Here is an 18,075-nt window from a genome sequence, read left to right as displayed (position 1 = left end):
TGATATTTTATGCTACTACTCCAATGCAACGTGAGTGGATGTGAAGTTGTCATTATTGAAGTCTGTGGAGCTGACTGAGCATAACTCGGCATAACGTTTCTGAAACATATTAATTACCTTCAGTCAACACATTGCACAGAAATTAATCTTTGAGAAAGATAACTTTTAATTAAATGGAAGCAAGCAATTCATTTGCTTTGATTCTTAGTCACTGCTGGGGTTTACAAAGCTCAAAGAGGCAATCTTTTTAAACTTAGTGGAATTAGATGTTTGCTTTGTATGTGACAGCTTGCAATTGCTATACTTTTGAAATTGCATTAGTTTTAGTGAAAAAAAAATTAGTGGTCTCAGTTAACTTATACTCGGTCAAAACCCTTAACTTGTATTTATGCTAACCAGTTCATCTTATATACCACATGCGTTACACTGTTTATAATCCAGTATTGTTACTTAGATACTGTCTTGTCTATCCTATATTTGCCCTTGGAAGAATCATCTTGCTTTGTCACTTAGTTCTCGTGTCAGGTATGTGTTAATCTGCCTTGCTAGACTAGAAATTGCTATACCAGAATGAAGTTACAGAATAGTGTAGTGTATTTTCATGTATTTCTGAAAAAATCTTCTGGCAAAATTCTAATTTTTTTGCAACGTTTGTCCATGTAGCCCTTCATGATGCTACAGCAAGTTGGTCTTGTAACATTCTGCAACTTTACTATAGTCTACTGTCATGTATGGGTCCTCTACTCTGCTCTGGTGAGACCCCACCTGCAGCACTGTGTCCAGCTCTGGAGCCCTCAGCACGGGAAGGACATGGACCTGTTGGAGAGGGTCCAGAGGAGGGCCACAAAAATGATCAGAGGGATGGAACACCTCCCTTACGAGGAAAGGCTGGGAGAGCTGAGGTTGTTCAACCTGAAGAAGAGAAGGCTGCGGGGAGACCTTGTAGCAGCCTTTCAGTACTTAAAAGGGGCTTATAAGAAAGATGGGGACAGACTTTTTAGCAGGGCCAATAGCGATAGGACAAGGGGCAATGGTTTTAAACTAAAAGAGGGTAAATTCAGACTGGATACAAGGAAGAAATTTTTCACAACGAGGGTGGTGAAACACTGGAACAGGTTGCCCAGAGAGGTGGTAGGTGCCCCACCCTTGGAAACGTTCAAGAACAGGCTGGATGGGGCTCTGAGCAACCTGCTCTAGTTGAAGATGTCCCTGCCCATTGCAGGGGGGATGGACTAGATGGCCTTTAAAGGTCCCTTCCATCCCAAAGCATTCTATGATTCTATGATTAACTAACTAACTAGCTCAACTAACTAACTGGCTCAACAGAGGCTAAGCAAAATCTGAGAGTTTGACTAAACAGATCAGGCAAGAATCTAATCAATTTTATTTAAAAAATGAACAAAAATTATGAGAATACCTTAACAAGCATAACAACTTGGCATTTATGTAGAATAATACTGAAGTGCAAGTGTTTGGAATAAGAGATTAATTCCTAGATTTACTTTCATATTGATACTATGTTTTATGGCCTCTTCACTTTTCACTTCAATGCATTTAGATGGGATGTGTATGACACTGGCAAGACACAGTATGCAATAAATCATCACTTTGTCAGAATTATTGCTGCAGTTTGGAGTAAATATTGGTCATCCCAAAACTTGTTTATCAGTATTAAGGCCATAAAAAGTATATATTGTTAAGGATCTGCTACACTGTAGGTGTTTCCCAGTTCAGTTTTACTGTAGGAGTAATGGAATTATAAAAACCAGAAAAGTACTTGTCAAGCTTAAAAGAAAAGCTTTCCTGATAGCTAGATTAGTGTCAAAGCAATTCATTTTCCATAGAGGTGTCATCAAATACCAAGAAATCTGGTGGAACTGTATAAAAACATAAGGGGAGGTGAACAACAAACAAACCTCAAAACACTTCAGATAAACAAGTATTTTACCAAAGTAAGCAGTAGCTTAATCATTTGTCAAGTTGGAGATAAGGTTATAGAATGTATAAATAAACTCAAAGCTTCTAGTTGTAAGGAAAATAAATATAATTGCATACTGCCTCTATGAGGTAATTAACTTTGAAAAAAGTGTTTGCTAAGTGTTTGTAATTAAAAAAAAAAAGTCGTCTTGCTCTACTTCTTTGAACAGTTACGTCCAAAATAATCTTTTCTTACTGTGAATTTTATAGCATTTCCAAGTTTGATGAACGATGTTGTTTTCTTTATGTCCATGACAACTCTGACGACTTTCAAATCTACTTTTCTACAGAAAACCAATGTAGTAGGTGAGTTCAGTTTGTGTGGGTATTGCATGCAAGATCTGTGTCCTAAATAGAATTGGTTTAGTAAAGATTGAAAGCTAACATTTTTGCTTGAGAAATTAATTATTTATTTCTTCACTTCTTTTTTTCTTGATGCAGAAGCAATGAACTAAAATCAATGATATTTAGGGTGATGACAGCAGTGTCCCATTACACTTGGTGGCTGGTTCTGATCCATTTACCTACAAGTCATTAGGTCTGAGAAAAGGCTTAAGTAGCTTATTCTAATTTATAACTATTATCTTCTTTTTGTGTGTCTTGGCCATGTCATGTAAGGTACTACATTTGTTTACGTTCCCTTATGTACCTGTTCAGTTTGATTTAAGTAAGAGCAACTAGATGGAATAGAAATTTCTAGCTTATATTGTGTCACAGATATCTGTTACTGTTTGCACCTGTATTCAAATACTTCCTGATGATCTGTTGTCTCTAAACAGTGAGAATGCTAACTGAATTTCAGGCCTAAATCTTTACAGACCAAATTCTTCCCAAGGACTGATATTTGGCATATAAACCTTCTGAATTAAGTAGGAGTGATTTGTTCATACATGTAATATTTGGGGTTGGGTGGTATATTTATTTTTCTTGAATAATTATTATTTATGTATTGCATGGAATAAACTCAGGTTAAAGAAAATTACTAGCTATGCAGAGTGCAGTGTGTAAAAGATAGGAAATACTAAAATTATTGTTACCTGCTCAGCCTTAATTTGGCACCACAATTTGTGTGTTATGAAACACGGTCACATTTTTTATGCCTTATTCAGTGCACAACAGGAGTCTGTTCCAGAGATATGTGTCTATTAGTCAGTGAAAGAGATGTGAATATTTTATCATAATTTTTAATGATTGTTAACCATTTGTTATGGAATTTGGAAAAAAGTGAGTGGCTTAGGCAGGGAGCTACAGGAAAAGATGGTCTTGTACTTAAGGATCTCTATCCCGAAGAACTATGTGAAATTAGTTAAAACTCTGTTCTTCAAAACATATTACTGCTTTTATATCCTTGGCTTTCTGGATGCCTGACTAGAAACCACAAAATCTGATTTTCAGAAATACTGAGTAATCACACTTGCAACCAAAGTCCATAGGAACATTTAAATTAAACCGAAGATAACACAATTCTCATCACTACAAGAAGGAGCACCACCCAATATGATGTCGCAAATTTAACGCTACTGAATTGAAGCACTGAAAATCAGTACTTCAGTTTTTAATATCTTAACTTTTTCTCTAATTACATTTGTAAAGACAAGGCCATACTAAGCACCTTCCACCAAAGTGTACAGCAAAAATATTTGAGTTGTACCAAGAGTACCAAGATTTTACTATGCAGTTACAATAACAAGCAAGTATTGGGTTCTACTACAGCAAATAAAATAATTTTATAAATAAGTAGGCTTTTCGGTGTGTGTTTGATGTTCTCATTTAAAATAGGGTAAATATGGAGAAAGTAAGTAATGAAAGAAACCTATGAACATGCTAGTCAGTTTATTGGCTTGAAAGCAAAGCCCACCTTGTGAAGAATCTGTTTAATCTCCTTCCATAAGGATATTTTTCTTTGATCCTGTGCTATTTATTGCTTTTTTAGATTCTGTGGGTTGGTGAAAGAAATTTTGTCTGATGCAGCTGGCAGTACTTTGGAACTAGAAGGAGAAGTAGATGGAGACACATTGGAGGTAAGTCAAGGATAAAATATCCAAGAACTCTGAAACTTGTTCTCCATCTTCCCTGCATTTTCATATCAGTATGCTAGAAAAATAATAAATACCATTTAAACTCCTTAATTGTATATGAAAATTCAACTCTTACAAAACTATTTGTACACAGGAGTTGCATTCATTTGAAAAAACAAATTTTAATGAAGTGAGACTGTTACTGCTGCAAACTGTATAAATCCCTAATGAAGGGTGTTACTGATCTTGTATTTATGTTGCAATCAATCTATAGATGACAATCATCTGATATCAGCTGGCTTAAGTGGCTAAAAAAGATAAAATATTAAATAAATTCTATGAAAAAGCCATTTAGCAAAGGGACTTCAGTTTTTCTAGCTGGTACCTGATACTATTACTACTCCAGGTAATTTCATTTGACAGGCTTTTTCTGTCACAGAGATTTGCAGATACTTAGGATCAGATTAATCCATTGTGCTTTTTACTCATCACTGAAACATCTGTGTTAGGAACCTGGTAGCTGTTGGCTTTCTTTATAATCAGTACAGAGGGGAAAAAAAAATTACTTGGAAAGGATTATTCACATTTTATGTGAGCTCAGGCGAATCCATGTCTTCATAAGACACACTGCCTCATAGCAAATGTCCAGATTTGTAGCACTAAGTACATACCTTGTGCATCTGTTTATTTGTTTTGAAATCTGAAATGCCATCATAAAAAGTAGCTTGTAACTTTTATTAATGAGTGTAAAAGCCTTACTGTGGTTTGTTTGAGCTGGGTATCTTTCTTACTGTGTCTCATTCCAGCAAGTCTCTTAGGCTTATGTTTCAGAGCAGCTCTTTATGATAGTGATCCTTTTGTAGCACCTGAGGCTTCAGAAGAGGATTAAGAAAGAAGACAACCCTCTACTGTACTGTTGAATGTAATTGCATATGGTGGGGAAGATGAGTTTCTGCATGGAAGTTTGTGCATAGTGGCCACAGAATTCTCTCTTCAAGTGAAAAATACAAGATATGCATGTCTATTAAGCCCAGCTTAATACGTACGTCTGTGGTCTCAGCATAGGGTCCGGGCTCTGCCTTGGCAAAGACAGGGTATTATCTATAGCTGCAGATTTTACATTGCATATTTATGGACTTAGCTAATAGCAGGGCAATCTCCAAACAACACAGCCTATATAATAGTCTCTCAGAGGAAGTGAGCTCACCGTGGCTGGAGCCTTTTAAAAACTGAACTGGAAAAAGCACTGGAGAATGCACAGCGGGAAACAATTCTGCATGAATCAATGACGTATGGAGAAATGACTACAGAAATTAATTTTAAATCTTTACATTGTATCATTATATGTATCTTGAAGTTTTCACAGTTATCACCTTGTACTTACTGTCTTAGGTCAGGACATTGAAACAGAAATCAAGATACAGAAGGGGAGGATTAATTTGTTTAGCTTATAAATGAGCTAAGACACTTAATGTCTTTCTGCAGCCTGAGATCTTGCATTTAAGAAGAGGCAACATGGAAAATGCAGCTTTGTATGGTCTTGATGTGCTTGACAAGCACAGAGAAAGCAGAAGTTCCTACTGTTAATAAAACAACTGTTTATATTTGGGGAAGAGGAAGAAATAGCCTTGAGCACAGCTTGGGGGAAGAAAATCTGATTTCAGCCAGAATTCTTAGGAGAATGTTGTTCCAAGGGGTTGTATATTTTGGACTGCAGTACTATTTGAAAGCAACTACAGTTTAGGTCTACAGCAAACAAGGATTTGGCAGGAGAATGAGTGTGGCAGTCCTTTCTACCTTAGGGTATTCACTTCTGGATATAGATATTGAAGAAGTTCGTATCACTTTAAGAGTACCTGCTGTACCCCAAATAGGAAATCCTAGAGATCAGACTCTGCCCTACCACATTTGTACAGAAGGTCAGCTATGAACACTTGTTTACTCATACCTAATGGTTGAATTGCACATCCAGTGGATCACATATTCAGACTTTTGGCAACCAGCAGTGATTTATTCAATCTTTGTAGCTGTTGGAAAGAGAGGAGGCAAATGTAAAGTGGCATCAAGTATATACAAGTCTATTAAACTGTCTACTAACTAGCATTGAACTATAAATCTCAATGATTTTAATGTATCATAGGACCCAGACTAGAGAACATAAGTTTCTCCACAGTAATTATAGAGTTGGCTTAGGACCAGCCTGTTGCAGATAGGGTTGCTGTCAGTCTTAAATTCCGCAATGTGACTGCTGTCTTTTTTCTGCACAGTTTTATATCATATGATAGCTGTGAAAGCTGGATATGCTTCTGCCAAAGAACCTGACAAGTTTTACATATGGCGTTTTGGGTCAGTTATCCTATCATATAACAAGATTATGTTATGAACCATGATGTGCTGAAACATCGAAAATGAAACTGTACTAAAGCTGTTCTAACTCAAGTTTAGTTCCACTGAGCAGAGTATGCTGTTAGGATAAACGACAGACATTTTTTCTTTATCACCTTCCATATAGCAGCATGAAACTTGCCACCTTTGCTGAGGTGAAGAGGGGGGGAATATCGGTGACACACAGACGTTGCAATAGCAGAGCTGTAATATGAAGTAGGAAGACATTTCAAAGAAATAAGATCTCAAGGCTGCATTCTGTATGAGTGCGCCTTATCGGATGAATGAGAAAAAGAGGTCATTGACAGAAATTTCAATAGGTACGGCCATTGTAAAAAGGTTTGCTTTTTTTTTTTTTTTAATAGAGAATTCATATGAAGCCACAGAGAATACCCTGCAGTTTTCCCATATGGGACATCCTCTTGGATTTGAGAAAATACTAGGGGAGATCTATGTACTCCTGAAAATATCTGAGGCTATGAAACCGTCCAATTCCTTTCTTAACTTTTTGCAAAAGTGCTTTTTCAATATCCTTTATCAGTTCCCTGATCTGAATCAGGGGTGTGCTGCTTAACCCAACTTCCATGACAAATTTGGTTTTATTTAGTGTCTGGGATGTACTTTGATTAAGCATCATTCATCAATAGGCTTTTTCACTGACCTTTATAGTAGGAGAGCTCTGTGGTAAGATCACCGTATGGGACAAGACCATGAGGTGGTGTAAATTACTGTAGCTATGCTGAAGTCAGTGAACCAGCAGTGACTTATTCAGCTGGCAATATGACCCAGCATGGTTTCAGCAGCAGTGGAAACCACCACTTCATATATTTAATCATCCTTGGAGAAGATGAGCGTTTCTGCCTTTTGGAAAAGCTCGTAATGAAGCGAATATGTCAGAAATTAATTTTGCTAAGCTCAAATGTGAGTTTAGGGTCTTAAAACAGTGTCCACCCACTGTAATGAGAATGTCATTTTATCTATTTATTAAACCATTGGTTTCAAAACTATAGGTTATGTTCCATACATTTACATATTCTGAAGGCTCTGTCAGCAGTTCTTAGAGACGATACCTGAATGTGTTCTTTTGACAGCACTGTTTCATTGAATTTGGCTTAATGCTCTGTTCCTTGTTTGGATGAATGCATTTCAGAGTTGGTTAGGGAAGATAGATTTGTAAAGCAAGTAACATGGAAATTTTACAAGTTGTGTAATGCACCAGGCTGGTAGGTAACCTACCGTGCTACAGCTGTACTGCAGGAATTACTCTGTGCTGTACGAACTCAGTATAGCTGAGTTGTTAAAGCTCTCTGTAATGTCAAATACTAGTGATAACAATTTTTGTGCTGTTTGTTTATCTTTTCTGCTTACAGTATGAATATGATTACGATGAGAATGGTGACAGGGTAGTTCTAGGGAAAGGTACTTATGGAATAGTTTATGCTGGAAGAGACCTTAGCAACCAGGTCCGAATAGCCATCAAAGAAATACCTGAGAGAGACAGCAGGTAAGACCTTGTTTATTGTTCTATATACAGTGCTAATGAAACTGCAGTGGTTGCCTGAAAACTTTGCTCTTCTTAGCATGTATTTCTGTATGGTTAGTTTATAAAATCCCAGAATACTAAAATTCAATTATTAATTCCTCCTAGTATTGAACAGTACCCTTTGAGAATAAGGACTTTTTATTTTTTTGAAAAGATATGATATGTATTGTAAATAATACAGTTTGATAATCTATATGTATATCATAAATTCTAGAATAAGACATATTTGGGGTTTTAAGTAGCAGTTGTATCTCATTTTATTTGGGGAAGGGGAAAAGCATAAAAGGAGTTTTGAACGCAAAGACAGTACTATGTAACGATACAGAAGAAAGGCATGTATAAATTCTCTGAGGGCGTGTTTCTCCTTCAGGGCTCCTCTGAGATCTGCCTCTGTACTTTTTCTGAATAGGCAGCCAGTCACACTGCATTTTGAAGGTCATGGACAAGATGTTTGCTGAGAATTGGATCAGTATCCGTAAAATCCATTCTGTTGGCAAACTAGCATTTAAGCATAGCCTAGAACCTTTTCCTGCATCATGAGATACTCCTTGATGCTTTTTTTTTTTTTCTTTTTAATAGATATTCTCAACCTCTTCATGAAGAGATAGCACTGCATAAATATTTAAAGCATCGGAACGTTGTCCAGTATCTTGGATCTGTTTCAGAAGATGGATACATTAAGATTTTTATGGAGCAGGTGCCAGGAGGTTTGTATCATTCTGAGCTTAGTCTCTCAAAGGAATCAAAAGCATCTGGGACTCTAAACTTAGTGAAAGCAAATAGATGTGCACTTAATATTTTTATGCACTGTATGTGGCTTTTCTGTTGAGACATTAACTACAGGTGGCATTCTTCTCATATAAAGACTAGATTTGAAGTGTACAGGTTCCAGTAACCTCTCCCCTTTCTGTAATAATCATAAGCCTAGAGAAAGTCATTGAAAGTATTTGGTGTCAAATACTCATGTGTTATAAAATAGTGGAGTTAGAGCTGTATAGTCCATTTAGCCTGAGTATCTGAATGATGACTGGAGCTTTTAGGATAAGTTTCTGTTGAGCAGTAACACTGAGCAATTAAGTATTATTTTGTAACTGCTATATACAAAGCACTGCTATTTCCTAGGTAGATTGGAGATAAAAGTTATATGCTTCCCTTGATCATAATTTCCAGTTTTGCTCCTCTAGCCTTCTCTACATTTTAAGATGTGAAGTCCCTCTATATCATCTCTAGGCTATATTTCAATCTGCCTTTTCCTATTTGCTCTTCAGTGTCAAGTATATGCCAGAATGAGTGTTAAATTCTTGTATAGATATAATTTGCAAAGTAAAAACAGAAACAAGAAAATCAGGGAAAAATGTTCAGGTTTTCCAGGGAAGGTCCAGACACAAACATTTGAAATGTAATTAAATACATCTGGGGCATAGGGAAGTTCTTTATTTTTTTAATTCCCATGACCTTCTCACCTGAAAGCTGAGACACTGTGACATATATGATGCATATGGATGTAATGAGTTTATACCAACTCTTCCACTTGTTTTCCTGCACTTGTTAAAAGTATCAGCTGGTGTTGTTTACATACCTTTTTTTTCCCTGTGCATATATGAACAGTAGAGTGTGCTGCGATTAGTTGCTAATGTCAAGATATTATTGAACCAGTTCAGCTATTCTAACCTCTGCAGCCAGTCTTAAAAAGGAACCAGCTGTTCACATTATGCACAGTTCTTTGACGAAACTTCGCTTTAGAAAGCTGGTGGTGTGGACTGAATGTCCCTTTAGCTGAATTTGTCTGGCATTAAGTAGACCCACTGCACTTAGTTTATTATGAGCAGAAAAAGCAAAACTCTCTTTATTTTGCTTCATGATTAAAATATTTGTATTATTTTAAAAAAAAAGATTAGATTTATTGCAAGTAGGAGAAGTGCAGATGACCTATTTCCTACTCGGAACATCCATTACTCGGTTTCTTTCAGGAGCTTTCTTTCCTGTGTCTCTGAATATTTCCAGAAGATAATCCCATATTTGCAAGGAAAAGACTCTTTCCTTTTTTCTTCTTCCCCCCCCCACCCCCGCCTCGAGTAAATCAGCTTCTCTTTGCCCATGCCTGTGGTTCATGAAGTATAGTGTATAACGTCATGCAGTGTTACCTTTAGCCTTTATTTCATAAAGGGCTAAATGGTTGCTAGTCCCAGTCTCAACAGTTGTTAGACTGAAGTGAGGGAGATGCATCCAGCCCTTTGGGAACATTTATTCCTGTCATGGAGGTGGAAGCTGAGCTGGAAGGAGAGAAATAACCAGTCAAGACCAGCAGCAAATTATTTACTTTGAGGGATCTAGGAAGAATTTGGCTTCATTATAGGTACTGTATTTCTCTTGTATGAGGATATTGAGCAAAGGCTTAATCCAGACTTAAATGTTTCATGTTAATTTGGGGATTTTGCTATCTTGATACACTTTCTTCTTAACTCTTGTAGGCAGCCTCTCAGCTCTCCTAAGATCTAAGTGGGGCCCAATGAAAGAACCTACAATTAAATTTTACACTAAGCAGATTCTGGAAGGCCTTAAGTATCTCCATGAGAACCAGATTGTACACAGAGATATAAAGGTAAATTTTCCTTTAGTGCGTCTCGTTTGATTTGCTTTTATCTTATTTACTTCAGCTAGTTTTACTCTAACCTGAAGTAGAATTTTTAATAGGGCTTCATGGAAGCTTAAAACAAAAGGAAAGAATAAAACACCCCCTTCTCCCTCGTGCTCCAGGAAAATTCCTTTGTAGAAAGGTATATTACAAAGATAACCGCAAACTTGAAGGAGTATTGAGATTGGGATTTGGAATCTGTACTCATCTGTCTCCCCTCCCCTCCCTGCTCCCTCTCTCTCTCTCCTATCCAAACCACAGGGGGATAATGTTTTGGTGAACACCTATAGTGGCGTGGTAAAGATATCTGATTTTGGTACTTCCAAACGGCTGGCAGGAATCAATCCATGCACCGAAACATTTACAGGTACGACTGACTTAGCAGCATTTGTAAGGAGTTTGATGATAGATTTAGAGTTAGAGCCAAGAGGCTCTTCGGATTTGTGATGAAAACATGATTAGGTCAATGACAAGTGGTGTCCCTCAGGGGTCCATACTGGGACCAGTACTGTTTAATATCTTCATCAATGATGTAGACAGTGGGATCAAGCACACCCTCAGCAAGTTTGCAGACGACACCAAGCTGAGTGGTGCCGCTGACACACCTGAGGGACGGGATGCCATCCAGAGGGACCTGGACGAACTCGAGAAGTGGGGCCATGTGAACCCCATGACGTTCAACAAGGCCAAGTGCAGGGTCCTGCACCTGGGTCAGGGCAACCCCTGGTATCAATACAGGCTGGGGAATGAAGGGATTGAGAGCAGCCCTGTGGAGAAGGACTTGGGGATACTGGTGGATGAAAAGCTGGACATGAGCCAGCGATGTGCGCTTGCAGCCCAGAAAGCCAACCGTATCCTGGGCTGCATCAAAAGAAGCATGGCCAGCAGGTCGAGGGAGGTGATTCTGCCCCTCTACTCTGCTCTGGTGAGACCCCACCTGCAGCACTGCGTCCAGCTCTGGGGTCCTCAGCACAGGAAAGACATGGACCTGTTGGAGTGGGTCCAGAGGAGGGCCACAAAAATGATCAGAGGGATGGAACGCCTGTGAGGAAAGACTGAGAGAGCTGGGGTTGTTCAGCCTGGAGAAGGGAAGGCTTTTGGGGAAACCTTATTGCAGCCTTTCAGTACTTAAAAGGGGCTTATAAGAAAGATGGGGACAAACTTTTTGGCAGGGTCTATAGTGATAGGACAAGGGGTAATGATTTTAAACTAAAAGAGGGTAGATTTAGACTAGATATAAGGAGGACATTTTTTACAATGAGGGTGGTGAAACACTGGAACAGGTTGCCCAGAGAGGTGGTAGATGCCCCATCCCTGGAAACATTGAAGGTCAGGTTGGACGAGGCTCTGAGCAACCTGATCTAGTTGTAGATGTCCCTGCTCATTGCAGGGGCGTTGGACTAGATAGATGACCTTTAAAGGTCCCTTCCAACCCAAACTATTCTATGATACTATGAAGACACACAGCCTGAGGGCAAAGCTGTAGCTTGAACTTTTTTTCTATAGCAGTCACAATAATGAACATAGTAATATCCAATCCCTTTTATCTTCACCAGATGTCCTTTAATGAATAGTTCACAGCTTTACCACAGTGTAATTTTATTGCATTCTTAAGAAGAAAAATAATTTAATTTAAAGATGTCATAACAGAGCTTGTAGGAATTCATGTGGAGAAAGTACTGTAGTGTTTGAAATACTCAGAACATCTATAGGTTTCTCTTGTTGGTGTGCACTGTTTTCCTGTAAAGACCTCTTGTTAGCTCTGTTAGTATGTGATTGAATATCAGTGATTCCAAATTGACCATCTTTTATTTTATTTTTACTGTTCTTTTTGTTTATCAGTATTATAACTAGTATTACAGTCAGATTGTCTACAGGCAAACTTTACAGACATTCAGATTCATCTGTTAAGACCCTATAGGCTTAGGTAGGATCTTATTTTGCCAACATGTATAGCTTTAGGATTTTCAATAGATTCCCCCCCCCCCAACTTTGGATGTGAGAAATCCCAAGCACATCCAAAAGACTTCTGGAATTGCAATTTATGATGGATTCACTTATTTTTTTAGTTATCATATAACTGATTTACCTTCATTACAACCTTGATTGTTTTTGTGTAAAACTTGTTTGTTTTTTTTTTTACATTCTTATCTATCTTATCTTATATTTACAAAAATAGCTTCTTTTCAAACTAACTTTTTGAAATTCCCTGTCACTAGTGTTCTCATTATAGGGTTAAACATATGAAAAATTATTCTCATGAAGACTGTCTGTCACTTTGCAGGTTTTCATCACCTCTTTCATGCATGATCTTTACAATTTAGTGTCTGCAAAAATTGTTTGATGTAATTTTACATTCTGAGGAAGCATTTGGATTATGTGGTGAATATACTCTCAGCAGTTTGAAGCCTTGTACTAGGGTGGAAAAAAAAGATAGTATATAGAAAAGATGCTAAAACATAAGTTTCTGTCTAGTTTTCTGTATGGGAAATCAAATATTTTGGCTATACAGGTTGCATTTGGCAATTTTTGGGTTGCTTAGTGGTGTGTTAATTCTCTTTAATAAGAATGAAGACTATAACACTTGGCTATTCTTTTTGTCCTGACTAGGAACCTTGCAGTACATGGCTCCAGAAATCATCGATAAAGGACCACGAGGATATGGTGCACCAGCTGATATCTGGTCACTAGGTTGTACCATTATTGAAATGGCAACAGGCAAACCTCCATTTCATGAACTAGGGGAGCCTCAAGCAGCAATGTTTAAAGTAAGTACAGCTTTTTTGATATAGAGTTTATGAATTTTCAAATACTAACTTAATTTTTTAATATTAATTTAATTGATACTAACCTTTTGTTATATGGGTTGCTTTGCACAAAGCCATAGTCTGACCTGTGCTCTTAATTATCACTGAAGGATCCTTCCCTGCTCTAAGCTGTATTGCTCTAGAGGGTAATAACTTATTTTTGTGCTGGAAATAGGTCATGACTCAAAGCAGCAACCTGAAAAATGACTGAAGACTTATGAAAACTAATATTCTCTACCCTCTTACCTCTATTATCTCCTGCTCTTGGTTTATGATTTCCTTCTTGGCAACCAGTCTCTCCAATGGTGACAACCAAGTTATTTCTGCTCCTTTAAGTCTTTTTTTATGAGCTTCCCTCCTAGAGGATCTGTTTGCCTCGTCTTTCAAAAGCCCAGTCTCTGGGGGGAGACATGGTGGGAAGCTATGGTGGAGTTGAAAATTTTTGGTTCTTCCACTGGCTTGCAGTAGGCTTTTAGTAAAGTACTTAAGTTTTCACTTACGCTTCGGAGTCCTCATTCTTGTAATGGGGAAAATATCATATCCATAACTAAGCAAACTGCTTTAAATTATCAATATTGTTAATTTTTTTTTGTGTATGTTGTTGAAAGTCACTGTGTGAGTATTAGTGTAATTAGTAATGGAGCCATGGTAGCAAAATCAGGTCTTTATCAGTAAGTATAGTAAGCTGGGCTGCAATTCAGCCATGCGTCATACTAGGCCTGTGAGTTGTCCCATGCACCACAGCTAAAAGGCAAAGAAAGGCATGGTTATGGGTGTTGGTGTAGTTATTTCAACAGTATAATATGTCACCTCGGTGCTGTCAACTTGTGACACTACCTCAGAAGAAGCTGCCTGGGTGAACATGGTTTGGTTCACTAAAGCTTTCCTGAGGGAGCCATGGAAAGAGACTTTTCCACATCGCTGTAAATGTCAGACGTGGTTGTGTCGGCAGATGCCTTTTCATCTTACGTATCCGGCATGTAGTTGAACTGTTCAGGGAGTTACACGTCCGATTTTTCAGCACAGTTTATTGAACTGTCAGGAAGCGCTGGTTCAGTTCTGGGTGCTTGACGGGCTCTGCGCAGGCTCACAAGGTGAGCTCTGGCAGGACTGTGCATGTCCCTATGTCCTGCCCATAAGCATCTCCAGGCCACAGAGCTGTGTTCTGAAGTCTCCAAATCGGCATTTTTTAAAATAAATTTCTTGCCCTTCTTTCCTCAAGGATGCGGCAGAGTTTTTAGCATCGTTATTGCAGACTGTGTTAATGTGCTACAGTCAAGCATTTGTTCTTGTTTTCTGTTTCTTGGCTCAGCTGGGACCTGCTTGGAACTGCTTCCTGCTGGACACTGTAAATTGCAAACTGTGGTTTCTTTTTGCTCTGTAATAAAAGTAAACAAGCTGGAAGCTAGGTTTGAAGCCAGATACGAAGCAAGCCAACTGGGCAGGCATGTAAAAACAGGCCTGGAAAACATGGGATATTGCACTTTTGAGGTCCCCACCTCCACACATGCTCATTCTGTCATGCATAGAGCAGGTGAGGAGAGGGAAGGTCTGAGTCTGGCTGTGCAGTCAGTATAGAGATTGCAAATGACCAAAGAGTTGGATAAAGTAGAGAAAAGCAGGCTAGAGGAAACAGAACTGGAAATGGCTCCTGGCTGAGTGTACATTATCTGGTATTTCATCTATGAGCACAGTATGTGTGCATCTGTGCGAAAGGAGTGCAAACAGATGACACTGAATGGAGATAAAGTAAACTCATGTTGCCACAGAGCTTCAGGATGCTTTCTGCAAAACTTATTCTCCTTGAACCACAGAGATAAAGATAAGATCAGACACGTGCATTCAAATTTCCTGGTCCTGGTTTGGACTGTCCTGCATTTTGTTTAGTGCATAAGGTTGTAACATCAGCTTGTGACACTGCCCCAGCTGAAGCTGGCTGTGTGAGCCTGTCCCCACAGCGCACAAGGAGGAGTGGGCAGACAGATATGTGTCAAGAGGAGTTGTCAGAGCACAGCAAGCAGGTGGCTGTCTTCTCTCCGTGCTCCAAAGCAAAAGCTTGCCGGGCTGAGTTTTGAAGTGGTGAAACTATATACCCTATTTATAAAGCACTGTCCAAAATACGCATGGGCTTTTACAAATCAGATAAAGATGCTCCATCAGACAAGGTAAATGTATAGATGTTGTATCCTGCCAAAAGGACATAGCATCAATTTATTTATTTATTTATTCAATTTATTTATTAAATACATCAATCTAATTGCAGAGGTTACAAGTTGCATGTATTAAAAATGTTACATGCAGGAAATACTGAGTTTTGAATGTGCTCAGAGTCATGGTTCGGAAGGGCTTAATGCATTATTAGCATTTTATATTCTGCACTGTCATTTGAACAGAAGCACGACTGCTCAGCCTTTTTTGCTTCAGCTTGCATCGAAGCTGAACCACTATTGTGAGTGCCTAGTGGTGCCACAGTGTGCTAATGCAGCTGTATAATGAGTTTATAAATAATATAATATATAATATAATAACATTATATTATAATAATTATAATTATTACTATTATAATTATTATAATAGTATAATAATATTATAAATAATATATTATAATAATAACAACTCTTCATTTTAGCAAGCAGCTGGCACTTGTTTAACTGCTGGGCTACTATCTCCCTTGGGGCCACTGTCTTTCTGCTTGTTCTCCAGAGCCTGTTTTATGTAAAGATGCTGAGACTACAAGCCATAATCTTGCCAGGTACACGCCATACAGTGCACACGTGTTACACAACTCTCATTTCAAAACATTTATGCCAAATTGGCATTAGAGAATAAGGCGGCAGTGCAGGAGCTGGAAAAATCACTAGGGAGCAACCTGTAGAAGTACATTTTTCATTACTTAAAGAAAGAGTGGGGGGTCTTGTTAAACCTTTGGACATCATGTGATTTTCAGTTAAATAACACTGAAGGGCTGGGGAAGACATCTGGCCTGAGTGCCGGGGGGGTGACAAGGTCTGGCAAGGTCATTCTGAGCATTCGTACAAGGAAATCTGGCAGCGGCAGGAGCAGAACAGGTGCAGGCCGCAGGCAGTCGGTGCTAGAGGAGGAAGTTATTCCCGTTCCTGGGCACGAACGTGCTGGAGGAGTCAGCAGCGGATAGACACGGTACTGGGCAGGGGTGATGGGAAGCATATGCAGTCGCTGGAGGGATTGCAGTTCTCAATGCTGGTAGAAGAAACAGCATTTGAAGCACTTGGTGTGGATGATGTCCAGATCCTGAGACTGCCTGAAGGTAGATGGTTGGATACATCCCTAACTTGACATTTGTGTAATACCACATGGACATTCACGCCATGTTTACAATGCAGTAAAACAGGATCAGAGCCTTGTCACTTCACTGCTCTGTGTGGGTACCTGGATCGCTCCTTTGCCACGAGAGTCAGCGAGAGTGTGAGAGGTCATACTAAGAAAGCTTTGGCCCATGGTCTTCTTGCAGTTGTTTAGTAAAATTATTTAGTAAAAACAATTCGTATCTGTGTTTTACTTGCAGGTTGGGATGTTTAAGATTCATCCTGAAATTCCAGAATCATTGTCCGCTGAAACAAGAGCCTTTATTTTGCTCTGTTTTGAACCTGATCCTAGTAAACGTGTTACAGCATCTGATTTGCTCAGAGATTCCTTCCTGAAACAAGTAAACAAGGGCAAGAAAAGCAGAATTGCATTCAAGCCTTCAGGTAAGGAATTATCAGCCAAATCCAAGTCAACATCATCATTAAGTGTTATATAAAAGATTGGAATCATTAAGCAATCTCTTTTACTAAGGACATTTTTTGTGCCAGGAAAGCAGCAGGAACTCAACTGTTGAAAGTGCCTGTGATTTGTAATTAGACATATTTAAATTTAACAATTCCCGCAAAATATGGTGACTTGCTTATTTTGTGTTTTGCTTGCTGAAACCTCCCAACCCCATTTTTCCTCTCCCCCAAAATAAATGCCTCATTTATAGTAAATTAAAATTAGAAAACTGACATTCGGCAAAGACTTTCCAAAGCAAGTCTGCGTTTTAGATTCACAATTATATACACTTCAGAGATTTGAGTTTTATAGAGTAGGTGCTTGGCACCTGAAGATGTGGGTCTATTAGGTGTTAGGGTCTACAAGGGGGTCGGTATTTTCAAACTTGATATTGAACTTGGAAATTTGGCACATAGGTGCTGAAGGAGCTGTTTAGTGGGTTGTTTTGTTTTATCTGCCCAGCATGTTCTTCCCCGTCTCAATATATCAGCCACTTTCTCAGCGATAACAAATCTTAATATAGACCTGCCAAATAAATAATTAGTGTTTGAAGGAACTATCCATTTAAAAACAAGCAAAGCCATTGGTCTTGCTGCTTCCTTCCCCTGTCTGCACACACACGTGCACACACACCCAATGCAGGTTGAATTGCTTCCCTTTTTGAGCTTTTTCCCCCTCAGCAGGGAACATCTGCAAGAATGGAATTCTAAGGGGAAAAACTAGCAAAGAATTTATGACATCTAGCTGAATTGGTTTCAGCAAGGAAATGGGCACAATCTCTTGCCCTGAGGGGCACTAAGAACTGCAACCCCTGCAGTTACGCTGGGCTAACAGGAGAGCTCACGCTGCTCAGCCAGGGCAGTGGCAGTCAGGAGCTATTGGCAGGCTGTAGCCTTCTGCCCCACTGTAACAATGCTCTCC

At 38.8% G+C, this 18,075-nt stretch overlaps 1 protein-coding gene across 3 annotated transcripts in view; it reads left to right on the top strand.

The window, feature by feature from the left end:
• The window catches only part of MAP3K15 (mitogen-activated protein kinase kinase kinase 15), a gene marked incomplete at its 5' end in the record, with an annotated part of 91,318 nt that overhangs the window by 63,812 nt on the left and 9,431 nt on the right, over positions 1-18,075 (top strand). For all 3 annotated transcript variants that reach the window (XR_014230887.1, XM_082337809.1, XM_082337810.1), the window contains 8 exons: positions 2,188-2,283; positions 3,911-3,998; positions 7,751-7,884; positions 8,503-8,630; positions 10,395-10,525; positions 10,820-10,925; positions 13,169-13,326; positions 16,910-17,093. Coding sequence is in view for 2 of the 3 variants with exons in the window: in XM_082337809.1 (XP_082193935.1) it covers positions 2,188-2,283; positions 3,911-3,998; positions 7,751-7,884; positions 8,503-8,630; positions 10,395-10,525; positions 10,820-10,925; positions 13,169-13,326; positions 16,910-17,093 (1,025 nt within the window). The remainder of the gene's footprint in view (positions 1-2,187; positions 2,284-3,910; positions 3,999-7,750; positions 7,885-8,502; positions 8,631-10,394; positions 10,526-10,819; positions 10,926-13,168; positions 13,327-16,909; positions 17,094-18,075) is intronic.

This window comes from Platalea leucorodia (assembly GCF_965183815.1).
Source record: "Platalea leucorodia genome assembly, chromosome: 2".
Lineage (NCBI taxonomy): Eukaryota > Metazoa > Chordata > Aves > Pelecaniformes > Threskiornithidae > Platalea > Platalea leucorodia.
The sequence above is the reverse complement of the archived record's forward strand: the minus strand, read 5'-3'. Positions and strand labels throughout refer to the sequence as shown.